Consider the following 15,697-nt stretch of genomic DNA (forward strand, 5'->3'; position numbering starts at 1 on the left):
GCACTCTAGTTGAGAGCAATGTGAGTATTGTGCCAGGATTTGCTAAGTCAGAAAGTAACCTGCGGTCATGCAAGAATAAAGCAGGACCCGGCACAGTGGCTCACGCCTGTAATCGCAGCACTTTGGGAGGCCGACGTGGTTGGATCATTTGAGGTCAGGAGTTCGAGACCAGCCTGGCCAACAAGGTGAGACTCTGTCTCTACTAAAATACAAAAACTAGCCTGGTATGGTGGCACATGCTTGTAGTCCTAGCTACTTGGGAGGCTGAGGTGGGGGAGGTCATTTGAGCCCGGGGGACAGAAGCTGCAGTGAGCCGAGATCACGCCACTACCAATCCAGTCTGGGAGACAGAGTAAGACCTTGTCTCAAAAAAAAAAAAAAAAAAAAAAAAGTGAAGAATAAAGTAAAGACATTGCAAATAAATGCAGAGGGGCATCTATTTGCATATGATTTATCAAATGAGAACATCTGCAACTTAGAATTTAAAGACTATTTTAAGCTGAGATTGCTCAATTTCCAATTATCTACCAGTAGAATTCAAAGTTTGCCTCTTTAAGCCAGTTACTGTCACCATGGGCCTTTCTCCATTCTTATCTTCACAGCTTGGTTCCCAGAAAGGAGACAAGGAAAGTAGCACCCCTCCCCTTTTATACTCAGTACACCCATTCTCTTCTGTTTTCAAACTCTTTGGGGATTGAAGCAGGAAGGAGGGTAGAATTATCAACAATTACTGAATCATATGTCATCTCATACCTGTCTGGGGACAACACTGTCAGGAGACTGTACCTGATTTCAGTGACCTAAAGCCTTGGGGAAAATTTAAAATAGTCCTTTCCTCAGATGTTTGGAAATCATTCTTTAAAACAACAGTCTGTGCAAAAGTTCTGGTTCCATTTTAAGCAAAGTACTGCTTGCCTGTGTCATTATGTTTATATGCTGTAGGTTGTCAGGAAGTTTTTCTTAAATTTTTAGAACTGTTAGACTCTAATAATTATTTGATGCATCTTCAAAATTGTCTCCCACAGAAACCAAGAGTTTTTGCAGATACACCTCAGGGACTGTTCTGAGGACTAAAGGGAGGTTCAGTGGGCTCCAGCTTCACCATCCTCAGTGCCAGGTAAACACACCTGCATTTCTGTGTTCTGCACTGGGGCTTTATATATGATTTCACTATAAAAAGCTGTTCAACTGCTAGAAAACACTGGTGTAACAACTTTTTCATTTTACCAAGAGGGAAACTGAGACACACACAGAAAGCTGCACATGGTTAGTTACAGCTCAGGTCTAAACCAGCCCCTGGGCATCGGGCCAGTGCCAAGTCACCTGACTCCACCATTCTCTTACAGTTCAGTGTTCTACAAGCCCGAATCTCCAGATGTGAGTCAAGTGGTCAAGCACGGATGCACAGTCAGTCTTGGCCTTGCTCTGAGACAGTAAGAATTTAAATCAAGTTGAGGTAGAGTAAACCCACACCTGACTTTCCACTACTCCAGCTGGCCACTGCAGCTTTCAGGCATGAAGTCTCATAGGCAGCTCCTTTCCTTTCCAGAATAGGGTTTCTGTGGTTTTATTTTTTTTAATTTAATTTTCATTTTTTGGTCGGAGTGTCGCTCTGTCACCCAGGCTGGAGGGCAGTGGTACAATCTTAGCTCACTGCAACCTCCACCTCCCACGTTCAAGCAATCCTCCTGCCTCAGCCTCCCAAGTAGCTGGGATTACAAGCATGTGCCACCATGCCCGGTTAATTTTTGTATTTTTACTAGAGACGAGGTTTCACCACATTGGCCAGGCTGGTCTCAAACTCCTGACCTCAGGTGATCTACCCACCTCAGCCTTCCAAAGTGCTGGGATTACAGGCGTGAGCCACCATGCCCGGCAATGTGTGTTTATTTTTGTGTTTTTGGGTTGCTGGTTTATTTGTTTTAAGAATGGAGCTGCTGGATAGAAACATACAGGCATGTTTCAGAGCAATCCAAATATATGATGAGAGACAAATGGGTAGGTTTAGGGACAGAATTCAACTTTCTAGACTAACGATTTTTGGAGCACCCAACAACCCAGAAAGTTGAATTCTATTCAGCTTAAGTGAAAATCAAATTTTCTAGTTCTATACAGACAAGAGACTCTTGGTTCTTCAAATCTGAAGAGATTAGCATCAGATCCACATTTATTTTTTCTGAGTTATAAAAGTACTTTTACAAAGCTATTTTCAAACACAGCCAAAGTTTGAAAAAATTCAGAAAAAAACTGCTTCATATGTTCCAAAATAGAGGGAAAGATGCAACAATAAAGGGTATGTTTTCTCAGTTTATTTGCTAATGCAAGTTAGTTTGCTAATACAAGTTATTTATTAATAAAAATACACATGAATAGAACAGAACTCAGAAGAAGACAGGCCTAGCCCTACAAAACCTTCAGTAAGACAAAATAGGAGTTTCTCTTTTCTATGCAAAGATGCTGACTATTATCAAAATCAGACACCAAACCCAAAATTCTTTTTTGTAAAAGGCTCTCCAGAAAAGCAATCACATTCACAACTGAATACTATCTAGCTTATATACTATTTTTAACTTAAAGTAGTATCCTTTCTACATCTTTTCTTGCTATCCTGAGACCCCCTAGTCTCAGCATTCCCATGTACCTTGTTCGATAAACATCTCTAAAAAGTTCCCTTGGAAAACTTCCTGTGACTTGCTGTTAGTAGTTACTGGCCAGTAGGTAAAAGACTAATAGGAGTTTAGTTCCCCAGCAGACTGGATGTAGCAGCAAACTACATCCTGAAAACTAGCAAACATCATTCCCTAAATAGAGTAAATCTGAACCCCCATTGTTGCTTATTTCCACTTTAGAATTCATCCTAACTTTTGCAATCCATCATGAGCTGTATTAGTTTTCTGTGATTTTCTGTGGAAAGATATTGTTTTCAGTTATAACACATTCATTAAAAAATAATCTGCATTTCCACACTGGTAACATAACAGCTGTAAGATCTGTCTGTATTCTATCCTTGCTACATCCAATATGCAGCCCAGACAGTATAATAATTTTTGAAAACTTCTACTATTAGTAGGGAAAAGTGTTCCAAAGAATGGAACAGTGCACTTACAGGAGAATTGAAACGCACAGGAAGACCTCAGTATCTTCCTGGATCTTTCTCCTGGTAGTTGCATGAGTCATTCTATCTTTTGACCTCAGTATCCTAATCAATAAAATGGTAATAGTAGCTTTGCCATAACTATCTCATGGGATTGCCACTAACAGCAAATAAGGTTATATATAAAAGTGCATTCTTAAATAATTATTCATAGTGTCCTCTGTTAATAAAAAATATATAATGTACACAAGGCAAACAATTATTGGAGATTTAAAGACTTGAAGGAGATAGTTTCCTTATATCCTACTCTCAAAAGTGGGCAGTCTACCATGAACTCTCTCATTCCCAGAGTCTGTGAAATGTGAGTGAGAGAATCAGGTCAGATACGTTGTACTCAAAAACTACTAATTTAAATATTCAAGTTTGACGCTGAAGTGTTCAATTAATTATTACTGGTGTTTGAGTGGCTGTTTATGAGTCTGCATTTGAATAGAGAACAGTAGGAAGAATGCACAGAAGAATGAAATTGATTACGAAACAGAAGTTGTGGCTGTTCTTTTACCATTTGTTGACTGCAATTAGAAATTATCCTCATTCTTATATGGCTTGGTTGCCTTGTGATAGCACCAATTATTCCCATTTCCTTTTATTAATAAGTACTATCTCTTTGAGTCTCCGTAAGTTGTATGTTTAGCTTCTTTTCTTTCAAATTCTTTCTCAAGCCCTTTTTTTCCCTTTATGTGTTCTTTGGCTAAAAGCATCCTTTAGCTTGAGATCTTATCTGTGTAGATTACATGATGTTCATCTAAGATTTTTGGCCATGATCATTATCAGTTACAAATTGTCCAATACATGTCATAGAGTTGATCTGATCCAGTTGTCAAAAGCCTAAAGTAACAACTTTTGGGAGGATTTGAAATGACTGGCATAGGTCAACAAACTGCAACTGGTTTGACTGCTGGCTGTTCAGCCTGTGAATGGTAGATTCAGCGAGCTGAACAAACCTCATCCAAACGGGTAATCCCCAATGAATATTTGTGGTGTGAAATGAAGAGAGAAGCTCCATGCCCATCGTGTATCCGCTGTGTCCAGCACAGGAATCATTGCTCCATGTGGATATTCACAAATACAGAGGGCACTCAGGAACTATTTAGTGTCGTGTTTTTCTTTTTCTTTTTTCTTTTTTCTTTTTTTTTTTGAGACGGAGTCTCGCTCTGTCGCCCAGGCTGGAGTTCAGTGGCCGGATCTCAGCTCACTGCAAGCTCTGCCTCCCGGGTTTACGCCATTCTCCTGCCTCAGCCTCCCGAGTAGCTGGGACTACAGGCGCCCGCCACCTCGCCCGGCTAGTTTATTGTATTTTTTTAGTAGAGACGGGGTTTCACCGTGTTAGCCAGGATGGTCTCGATCTACTGACCTCGTGATCCGCCCGTCTCAGCCTCCCAAAGTGCTGGGATTACAGGCTTGAGCCACCGCGCCCGGCTTTTCTTTTTCTTTATGAGACAGAGTTTCGCTCCTGTTGCCCAGGCTGGAGTACAATAGCACGATCTCGGCTCACCGCGTTACCTCCGCCTCCCAGGTTCAAGCGATTTTCCTGCCTCAGCCTCTTGAGTAGCTGGAATTACAGGCATACGCCACCACGCCCGGCTAATTTTGTATTTTTAGTAGAGAAGGGGTTTCTCCATGTTGGTCAGGCTGGTCTCGAACTCCCGACCTCAGTTGATCTGGCCACGTCGGCCTCCCAAAGTGCTGGAATTACAGGCGTGAGCCACTGCGCCCGGCCTAGTATTCTGTTTTTCTTACATGTATCACAGTTAGGCCCCACAATAGCAGCTATAGCAATAAAATTGTATAATAAGTAGCTCTAAACTGACTCAAATAATTTCTAAAGTATCAAAAAAATCCCAAGTTTATGATTATGCAATAATCAAACAGTTGGACTTTCATCCAATTTGTTGAATTATTTTCTACTAAGATCTGAAAAGCAGATGAAAGAAGAAAGCCTCGTAGCCAACAGATCCCTTCTTTGTACTTTCTGAAAAATAATAGGACTTTCTCCTATTTTGTCTAACGCACTGCATTCATAGCCCATGAAACACAGAGTAGGTTTCCATTAGAACGTATTGTTTATGCCATGTCACTGTGCTAAAACCTTCCTTGTCATTGTTCTCTTGGCTGGTTTCAATTAAAGACTATTTGTTTTTTCTCTCTCTTTGTATCAATTGGTAAAACATAATGCAGCACAATGTTATAGCTCAAAACCTAACAATATTCCCACGAAGAAGACATGTCAGAGTCAGTGTGACGCTACCAGCGAATTTCTTCTTTCTTATCAAAGTCTCCACATACACTCAGTCAAGAAACTCATTATTGTTCATCCTGCTGCCTGGCCTCTTAATATTTGAAATCAAGTCCATTCTCTCACCCCTCACCCCTTTAATATTTACCTATCTGGCTGGAGAAATACATCAGATTTCTCCAGGGCTAAGTCTCTCTCTTCAGCTATTACTTTCGCTGCTGCTGGGCTCTTCCTCTAGACCCTCTGCCACGTCATCAGATCCCATGAATACTTGAGATTGAAATTTGCATTCAATTTCTATTAAAACCAACTTCAACAGTATGTGTACAGTAATGAATGCAGACAATTCTACTTGATTCAGGACAAATCTCTGCTGTTACAATTAAATAAATTCCCTTTTTCTGGGCCTCAGGATTGAGGAAGAACATCAGATTCTTCATTCTTGAAAGCAAACCTTTAACAACGCTGTCTTGTATCAGTATGTTATAGACCAAAATAATCTAATGCAAACGTAGGCTGTCTTATGGGAAGGGATTTGCTCAGATAGGGCTGTTATGGGGCCAGTGGATTCGGCACTGCTCAGAACTGCCTTAGGTAACAGCTCCACAGGTTAAAACCATGTGACTCCATACATATCTGAAGGAACCGTGCATGTGCACCCAAGAACACAGAAGACTGGGCTAGGCATGCTGGCTGCCTTCAATCCACAGGGAACTGCATAAGTGTTAGGGTTAAGGCCAGAGCATCAGACAGCAGGACCAAGACCAACCCTATTAAGTTACAAAGTCAAAGTTTAGCTGTTTCTTTGCAATGCTTTTTAGAAAGTGAATTCCCAATAGCCAAAAATTTCAAACGGAAGCAGGTTATCTATCTGATTGTGGTTGTTGGAGAAGGGAGATTAGTCTAAAAGACATTTTATGTATCCTTCCAACTCCAATGCTCTAGGATTCAGGGCTTTGAACTTATTTTATTTGAAGCTACTTCATTATCTGCCTATTTCCTTTTTAAAGAGAGTGAAATGGAATAAATACATCTTTCTTATTAAGCCCTTGGCCAGTAGATGAATGTGACAAAGGCTATTACTGGTTCAACAAATTCTGTCTTCCTCCTGGACTGCAAGAGTGCCTCCGCTGCAATAAGTATGACTACATAACCAAGTTCTAACCAGTGAAATGTGAGTAATAACGTGTCCTATCTCCAGGCCCGGCAAGCTGACTAGAGACATCATACCTGGGCTAAGGGCCCCAATTGACAGAGGGAACAAACTTTCTGCCCAATTCTCCCCTCCCCCAACTCCATCCTCTCTCCCAGCCAAGGAACACCTGCCTCAGACTGTTAAGTGAGCAATAATAAGTTTCCATTGTGTTTGAATCACTACACATTTTGGGGTCTATTTATTAAGGCAGCCTGACCTACATTCTAATGTACCTAGAAGTATTCTTATTTCTTAAACTGAAATCTCAGTTTACTTTCTTTCTATATAGTTCTAGAAACTAATGAATATTTTACCCAATTATCCAGAAAGTTTTTAACAAATGCATTTTACATTTAAATACAATTTACGTTAAATACAATTTACATTTAAAGCAATACCATGTTTGTTTTTATTATTAATATACCAATTTATTATACTCTATCTGAAGTTTTTTTTACATTTTAAAATTATTTTGTGCATTTAGCGCATTCTTATAATTTAGCAAAGAGAAAGTGAGTGACTTAATTACTGCCTTCAAAAATAAAGAATGTGATGTTCTTCTGCTATCTTACAGTAATAAATTGGATGCATTTACCCATACTTTTTGATGCACGCTATTTAAATTTTCTACATTTCTGATAAATCTTCAGGTTTTTTCATGTGGTTATTTTTACATGGACTGTATTCTGCATTGCGAAAGAGCTTAATATTTAGAATTGAGTCATTACAGGCTTTTTACCATTTCTCTGCAAAACAGAGAAACTTTCTCTAGATATTTCTCACAAAACTTAAATGATAAAATTATTTAATGGCTAATGTCTGAGCCATATTGTTGATGGATCATAGTAAGATACATTAAAAAATAGATCAATAAAATAACAAGGACATTTCTAATAAAAATAAACCCTCAACTATAATAAATATCCATATAAGTACTATTCCCTACAAAATGATCACTTTGGGAGGCTTATGATTAAAAGAATTCTCACTCACTTCGTTTGAGGAAATTCAGTACTTGATATTTATACTTTCATATGACACACATACACATACACACACACACTGCTATACACACGCACTGCTATTTATACTTTCATATACACACACACACACCAAATACTGCCTAGCTTGACCAGCAAGCCACTATACTCATCAGAAATATTATATATTTTAATTAATTTTTAATAAAAACCATTTGGTATGAAATTATTAATAACTGAGAAAATAAAGACATATACATTTAAATAAAACAGATGGCTTAGTTTTCTTCTCCTGGTCCTTTCTTCACTGGGGACTCAATGTTATACTTCATATTTTCAGAGTTCTTTTATTATATTCTTCCCAAGAATACTGAGTTAACTTTTAACTAGAGAACTTCTGAAATCTCTGGAAACATACATCTACAATTCAATTTATCATACAAGTTTGGTTAAAGGAAAATAAAAATACAAAAACATCTATATTTCTCACCTCCCATCAAACCTGTGCTTCAGGAAATCAAAGAGGGCTTTCTGCATCATGTCTGTTACCTTTGCAGAGGTGAGAAAAAAAGAATGAGGCAAACACATGCAGAGAGAGAGAGAGAGAAGTCAAAAGTGAGAGAGGAGGGAGGGAAGGGCACTATGAGCCAAGACCTTATTGCAGCCAGTCGTCTCCTGGGGGGAAGTTACCATGGAAGGTGTTTTTCATGCTTAACCATGTGCAATTGCTAATTTCCACCCCCCTTGGTTCTCCTCCAGGGTGTTGAGGAACAAACCAGCAGTGTTCACCGGACCCTCTTCCCTCTTCCCTCGTTAGGGGATAGAACTGCTGCCAGGAGACAACAGGCTGGCTTTGTACACAGGTGCCGGGCATCCTTGGCACGCCTGAGCTGTGCCTGCCTCCAGTGAGGAGCAGCTAGAGAATTGAGGCCAGCACTGGACTCAGCCTTCCTGCTAGTTTGTGCATGTTGGAGGAAATTCTCCATGCCCATGGCTGGATTTTTGTAGACCACTCCTCCTGCTCATCCCTCTGACATTTCCAACTCAGAGAAAGACAAGAGAGAAAGAGAGGGGGAGAGAGCAAGGATTCTTAGATCTGCCTGAAAGAGATTCATTAATTCGTTCAGCAAATGTGTACTGAGTGCCTACTATGTGCCACACATTGTCCTAGCTCGATGGGAATGGTGCCCTGGAGGCTGCTCACCTTCAGAGTTTAATGCCATATCTACCTATTTTTTAATCCATGCTAGCACAAAGTCAAAACAAACATCTGAAACAAAGTCTCTACTCTTTTCCTTGTCACATGGTTTTGTTTAATCTCCAAAGTTTAAACATGTGCCCTTTAAAATAAACAAGCAGAGAAGGATTTGGTGGCATATGCCATCATCTTAAAAACCCAGCAGGGTGAACTCTGTTTGGGCTTTCAAAGTTTGGGTTTGCTGGAAGATTGATTGTTTGTCCTCTTGTGCTGTTCATTCTCTATTACTTCTAATAATAATGAGAATGGTCAAGACAGATAAAGTCCTTTTCTTTGCATTTAATGCACAGTAAATCTTTGACCAGATCTTCCCATTGTAAATATTTTGAGAGAGGTATTTCTAAACAATGTAATACATAAACGATGAGAAGTGTCCAAGAGAGGAAAGAAAGGGCAAAGGGCCTTGTGAGCCCCACACAGTACCCCCTGCCTTCCCATGCTGAGCACTGGCTTCCATCAGGACCCACGTGGAAACAGACCCTTGAGGAGCAAGCGGCAACACGACCGTCTCCTGGGCGCTCGATCAAGAACTGAAGAGTAACAGATGATATTTGTACCTCATAACCTTTCAGTGACGGCCCCACTAACACCACCGGACGCATTGACGGCACAACATCGTAAGGAGGAATGTGCTCCGTCTGAAAAAGAGGATTCGACACGCGTGACAAGGTGAGGTTGAGCATGCCTCTCCACAGCCACAACATTCGTAACACTCAGGTCAAACAACAAATGATTATCAAAGTCCCCAGCGAGGAGGCTCTTCCCTTATTTTACAGCCACTTGGGTCACTGAAATGGAACATTGCAGGCATGTATGTATAGGAACCTTAACAGTAGATTGAAAAAGGAAACACAACTTACCACTTTTTGCTTCTGTTTTGCTAAAAGACAATAACGAGAGCCATATCAAAATATGTAATCTCTGCAAATGACAGTACATGAGTTTAAAAGATAGAAGAATGTACCCATTTGCCCCTATAATTATCTTCACCACTTTCCTATCACCCACTTTGGAGAACCTGCTTTACGATTTCATTCTGGACATGTCAATGTTGAAGACGTATGAAAAACAGATAGCTCCTTCCCTGGTACAAACGACCTTATATCCTAATTTCCCATTGGGTGGGAGTTGGGTACAGGAGTTGAGAACAACACTGGAAGTTCCAGGCCAGCCTTCACCATGGGTTGTTCCCGTGCTGGACACAGCACAGTGTTGCTGGGAACAAGCTGGGCAAATGCAATTTCATAAAAGGAAACAGAATAACCACTTGGGCAAAAATGACTAGCGCCTCAATCACTAGTTATGTTTATATTTGTAACTCATAATTCTGCACCCCCTTGGGCATTTTTGCCCATTTTCTAGAATATTGGCACATTTTTCCTACTATGTTGCTTTTACATTTCAAATACATTTATAACCAGTTATTCCTCAGATAAACTTATAACCAGTTTTTCCTGTTCTTTCCTGTTTGTAATAGCTAAAGTCTGCAATGTCCTGAATGTCCAATAAATGGGAACAAAGCAAAATATACTCAATAACTGATTTAAAGCAATTCTGTGGACATCCAAGCAGGTCCAGTCTAGTTGTGTACAGCTCAGAAACCTGGTTTGGTTCAGTGTCCTGTAGATCAGAGGGCTTCACATGAACAAGGACCCAAACACTTAGAACCATTCCAGAACCAATCCAGTTGCCTCCAGCTTTGGTAGGCCAGACGAGGACCTTGGACTTGCCTTTCCAAATTGGTAATACAATTGGAATTGGTAATTAGGGCGCTGGATGCCCTAATGCAACAGCTCTAGGCCAGAATGAAATTAGCCTATAGGAGTCAGGGAATGTGGTAGAAGAAAAATTCCTACATGAAGACCTCCATAGTTTCCAAATGTGCCACAACTCCCAATTAGGCTACCATTGTCTCTTCATTACCATGAATTCCAGGGCTTGGCTGTCTGCTGTCCAAATAGAAATGAGGCTCTCCCTCATTTGGGCCCTGCCTGACTCTCTGCTTCAACCCTCCCAGCTCAGGCTGTACCAATACATCCTGAAGTTCCACATGGAGACTGAAAACAGGGTATTTTCTTGAGAGTCTGCATCACTTTGTTTCCTTTTTTTATTGGCACTCACCATCTTAAAGTCTGTCCGTTTCTTAGGTAAAATAATGAATTTTTTGAACATCAGTTTACACAATGGACAGTTATTAACTCTGGGGGGTAAATAACATTTTTCAAAATTATATTCTAACAACGTGAATTTTTTAGTACCATTTTAAATCAAATCAAATTACCATAGAAAACAAATGAGAAATGAAATATTAATTAGGAAAACCTTTAAATTAAGCCTTCAAATTGTTTCCAAATTAGCAAAAATACTTGCATGTGTGTTCAAATATTTTAAAAAGGAATACAGTCTATGAATAAGAGTTTAACTAAAACCCTCACCTGTTGATGTGGGAGTTGCTCGAAATGTCCCAGATACCATTTCTCCAAGACTTGAAGAAGAATTTCCACTTGATTTCCTAGGATATAGAAAAGGAACTAAAGACTCACTCCTCAGATTCTTTGAAAATAGAACTTGAGAGTACAAAGCTTTCTTTGGCCCTCATCCTATTAAATAATTCAAAACACACCAAATTCTGCTATAAAGAACTTCAAGAATCTGTCCAAATGTTTTCTTTGACCTCATTTCTAAGAGAACGTGGAGAACTAGTTAAGACCTGAAATATTTTGCAAAAGCATCTCTTCTAGTCAGTCAATGCGGAAATCAGGCAAACCCGTCACTGACGGGAATGTTCTTATGAACTGCTTGTCAACCTAACACCAGGCACCAATGTGCTAGTCAGATGTCAAACACAGCTCAGAACAAGCAGTAAGACCCGGAGAAACCATTTCTTCTTACAAGATGATTACATGGGCATCGGAGTTAAGAACTGATTATAGGGAATTGGTCACAGAAAATATTATTTATTTGAATGGAAGATCCTCAACTCTAGTCTCCTCAGGTGTGCTCTGGAAGCTTCCCTGAAGCCCACAGATGCCATCGGGAGCTGCCACCTTCCTACTTCCCCAGTGTCCCTCTCTTTTAGTCCTTAAGAGTATGGTCCCTATAGTCAGAAAAATCTCTCTCTCCTCTTAGCTCTGCCACTTACTAGTTGTGGGACTGTGGTACATCATAATGTCTTTGAGCCTTAGGTTCCCCACCTATAGAAGGAGATGCCACACCTCATCTCCTATATACCGCTATACGCGGTTGGTATAAAGATCAAACAAAATCATGTCTGTGAGCTCTTGGCTTTACTATTTGTGACTGCCACGAGGTAAGTTTTTAGTTTAAAAGTATATATAGTCAGCCGGGGGCGGTGGCTCACACCTGTAATCCCAGCCCACTTTGGGAGACCAAGGTGGGCGGATCACCTGAGGTGGGCGGATCACCTGAGGTCGGAAGTTCCAGATCAGCCTGGCCAACATGGTGAAACCCCCATCTCTACTAAAAATGCAAAACTGAGCCAGGCATGGTGGCAGGCACCTGTAATTCCAGCTATTCCAGAGGCTGAGGCATGAGAATTGCTTGAACCTGGGAGGCGGAGGTTGCAGGGAGGCGGAGGTTGCAGTGAGGCGATATTGCGCCACTGCACTCCAGCCTGGGTGACACAGCAAGACTCTGTCTCAGGAAAAAAAAAAAAAAATTATATACTGTTATGAGAGGCTTAACAATGGGGATATCTTCTGAGGAATGTGTCATTAGGCAATTTCATTGCTGTGTGAGCACTGTAGAGCGTCTTACACAAACTTAGATGGTACAGCGTACTCCATTGCTCCTGGGCTACAAACCTGTATAGGATGTTACTATACTGAACACTGTAGATGACTCTAACACAGTGGTTAGTATTTGTGTATCTAAACCTAGAAAAGATACAATAAAAATACGGTATTATATCTTATGGGACCACCACCATATGTGTGATCATCTTTGACAAAAATGTTATTTGGCCCATAACTGTAATAATTAACAAATAATAATAATAAAACTTTTAAAATGATAATAATTCAGTTATTGTATACAACAAATATTGATTGTACATCCCTGTTTTAGAAAGTAAAAATGTAACAGTGGCATTGGGGAGACAAAATCCTTTCCCTTATTGAGTCATATACTAGTAGGACATATCAGTACAGGTTGAATATTCCTTATCCAAAATGCTTGGGAGCAGAAATGTTTTGGATTTCCATTGTTTTCAGATTTTGGAAATTCGCACTATATACTTACTAGCTGAACATCCCTAATCCAAATGTCTGAAATCTAAAATGCTCTGATGAGCATCTCCTTCGAGCATCATGTCAGTCCTCAAAAAGTTTCGGATTTTGGAGCATTCTGGATTTCAGCTTTTCAGATTATGGATGCTCAGCTTGTACCAAACAAGATAAATAGGTAAACGTATAATATTTCTGAGAGTAATAAGTGCAACAGAGAAAACTAAGTCACGGAAGGGATGGGAATTACAGGGAAGGGGAGTGAGTACAATTTTAAATACAGTTGGCAGGAAAGGGGTCACTGGAAGGGTGACATCTAACAAAGATATAAAGCAGATGGAGTGGCCTGGTGAAAGTGTGAAGAGAAAGGTTCCAGTAAGAAAAAACAGCAAATGCAAAGACCCCAAGACAGGAAAACATGCTCCCCATATGTCTAAAAAGGAGCATGGAAGACAAAAAGTTTAGAAAAAAAGGGATGATATGGTTTGGATCTGTGTCCGCAGCAAATCTCATGTTGAGATGTAATCCCCAGTGTTGGAGGTGGGGCCTGGTGAGAGGTGATTGGACCATGGGGGCAGTCCCTCATGAATGGTTTGGCACCATCTCCTGGTGCTGTTCCTGTGACAGTGAGTGAGTTACAGTGAGATCTGATCGTTTAAAAGTGTGTGGCACCTCCCTGTCTCTTCCTCCGGCTCCAGTCATGTAAGACACCTGCTCCTGCTTTGCCTTCTGCTACCAGTAAAAGCTCCCTGAGACCTCCCCAGAAGCAGATGCTGCCATGCTTCCTGTACAGTCTACAGAACCGTGACAATTAAAGCTCTTTTCTTCATAAGTTATCCAGTTTTATAGAAGTGTGAGAACGGGCCGGGTGCAGTGGCTCACACCTGTAATCCCAACACTTTGGGAGGCCGAGGTGGGCAAATCACAAGGTCAAGAGTTCGAGACCAGCCTGACCAACATGGTGAAACCCCACCTCTACCAAAAATACAAAAATTAGCCAGGCACGGTGGTGCGCACCTGTAACCCCAGCTACTCAGGAGGCTGAGTCAGGAGAATTGCTTGAACCTGGGAGGCAGAGGTTGCAGTGAGCCAAAATTGCACCACTGCTCACCAGCCTAGGCGACAGAGCAAGACTCCGTCTAAGAAAAAAAAAAAAAAAAGAAGTGTGAGAACAGACTAATACAAGGGACAAGAGGGATTAATATTAATAATAGTATTGGCAAGTTATATGCTAAAAAAGATTGATAATTAAAAGTGGGGTAACTATACTTTTGTGATCTCCTATTACTGTTGGAGCAGTTCTTATTATGACAAAAGTGGGTGCCCAAAGAACACAGGAGTTTTTTGAAATAGAAAAGCGGTCAACAGAAAACAGAGGTTGAGGGTCAAGAGAAAGAGCTGCTTCTATTTTAGAGCTTTCAAAAAATTGTAACACATATGAAATCAAGGCTTCAGTGCAGGCTGCGACACGGTACATGCAGACTCAGGATGAATTGGTTTCTCTTCTCTCAAGCTGTGCTTGTGTTCCTGGGGCCTTTAAATACCTGCACTCTGAGATCTACATGGCTACCTGAGTAGTTCACTAGAGGTTGTTTCACCTGAAGCTGTCTTCACCCAAATACCAGGAGAAAAGAGATGCCACAAAAAGCCTGGGGTGGAGAAGGTACTGTCAGTGCTGGGACCTGCACGTACCATCACATTATGTGTCTGCTTAAGGGAGAGTCTGTAAGTGAACCAAGAGGAGCCATAATGCTGGTTCAGGTCAGCTCCCACTCACTGTGTGGAGAAAGAATGCCCGAAGTGACTCTCCTAGAGGAAAGCTTGGGTTCCAAGGAGGGCTTGCTGAGGCCACAGAAAACAGTCTTTGCCATGGAATTCATATGGTCTCCAGTGGTGTTAGGCTTCAGCATGCACAGAAGGTAGAGAACTATCTGAAACTCTTCTGTGTCAATTTCAGAAACACCTTGCACACAGAAAAGTATCTTCTACTTTGACAGCATACACTCTTGAAAATATCACCCAATTTTCTGACCAAACAAAAAGTGCATAGAAAAGATGGGAACGTACCCTCCGTGAAAACGTCCTCTTTTTTGTTCTTGCTGAATCCGTATGTTCTCCAATCTGAGTGGACTTGGAATGAAGCCAATTTCACAGCCCTCTTTCACCAGCCTTCCTATCCACCAATCATTGTTATATTTCTGGAATTCAGAAATAAAATTGCTATCAATAGTAATTCACTTATCTTCATGTTGTTTATGAATCTTAGGGGACAGGAAGAATAAAATGCTATTTATACGATATGATATACTATATTTTATATAAACTATATTTTATATGTATATGTGTATACCATATTTTATATAAATTATATTTTATATGTATGTGTATACTATATTGTATACATCATACTATATACCATATTTATGTAAACTATACTCTCATAGTATACTATGTTTTATATAAACTATATTGTATATGTATATGTGTGTATGTCTATATGTCTATACTATTTTATATAAACTATATTGTATATGTATACATGTGTGTATATATACCTGTACTATATTTTATATAAACTATATTGTGTGTGTATATATGTGTGTGTGTGTATATATCTCTCTATACATCTG

The 15,697-nt window shown here is 40.2% G+C and overlaps 1 protein-coding gene across 6 annotated transcripts in view; it reads right to left on the reverse strand.

The window, feature by feature from the left end:
* The window catches only part of CACNB4 (calcium voltage-gated channel auxiliary subunit beta 4), a 272,030-nt gene that overhangs the window by 28,569 nt on the left and 227,764 nt on the right, over positions 1-15,697 (reverse strand). For 5 of the 6 annotated variants that reach the window (XM_007964966.3, XM_007964968.3, XM_038002130.2 and 2 more), the window contains 5 exons: positions 15,135-15,265; positions 11,259-11,335; positions 9,684-9,703; positions 9,381-9,461; positions 8,056-8,114 (listed from right to left, as the gene is read on the reverse strand). In XM_007964966.3, coding sequence (XP_007963157.1) covers positions 8,056-8,114; positions 9,381-9,461; positions 9,684-9,703; positions 11,259-11,335; positions 15,135-15,265 — 368 coding nt within the window. The remainder of the gene's footprint in view (positions 1-8,055; positions 8,115-9,380; positions 9,462-9,683; positions 9,704-11,258; positions 11,336-15,134; positions 15,266-15,697) is intronic. The other variant, XM_038002132.2, reaches the window with a different exon arrangement.

The sequence above is a fragment of the Chlorocebus sabaeus genome, chromosome 10 (assembly GCF_047675955.1).
Source record: "Chlorocebus sabaeus isolate Y175 chromosome 10, mChlSab1.0.hap1, whole genome shotgun sequence".
Classification (NCBI taxonomy): Eukaryota; Metazoa; Chordata; class Mammalia; order Primates; family Cercopithecidae; genus Chlorocebus; species Chlorocebus sabaeus.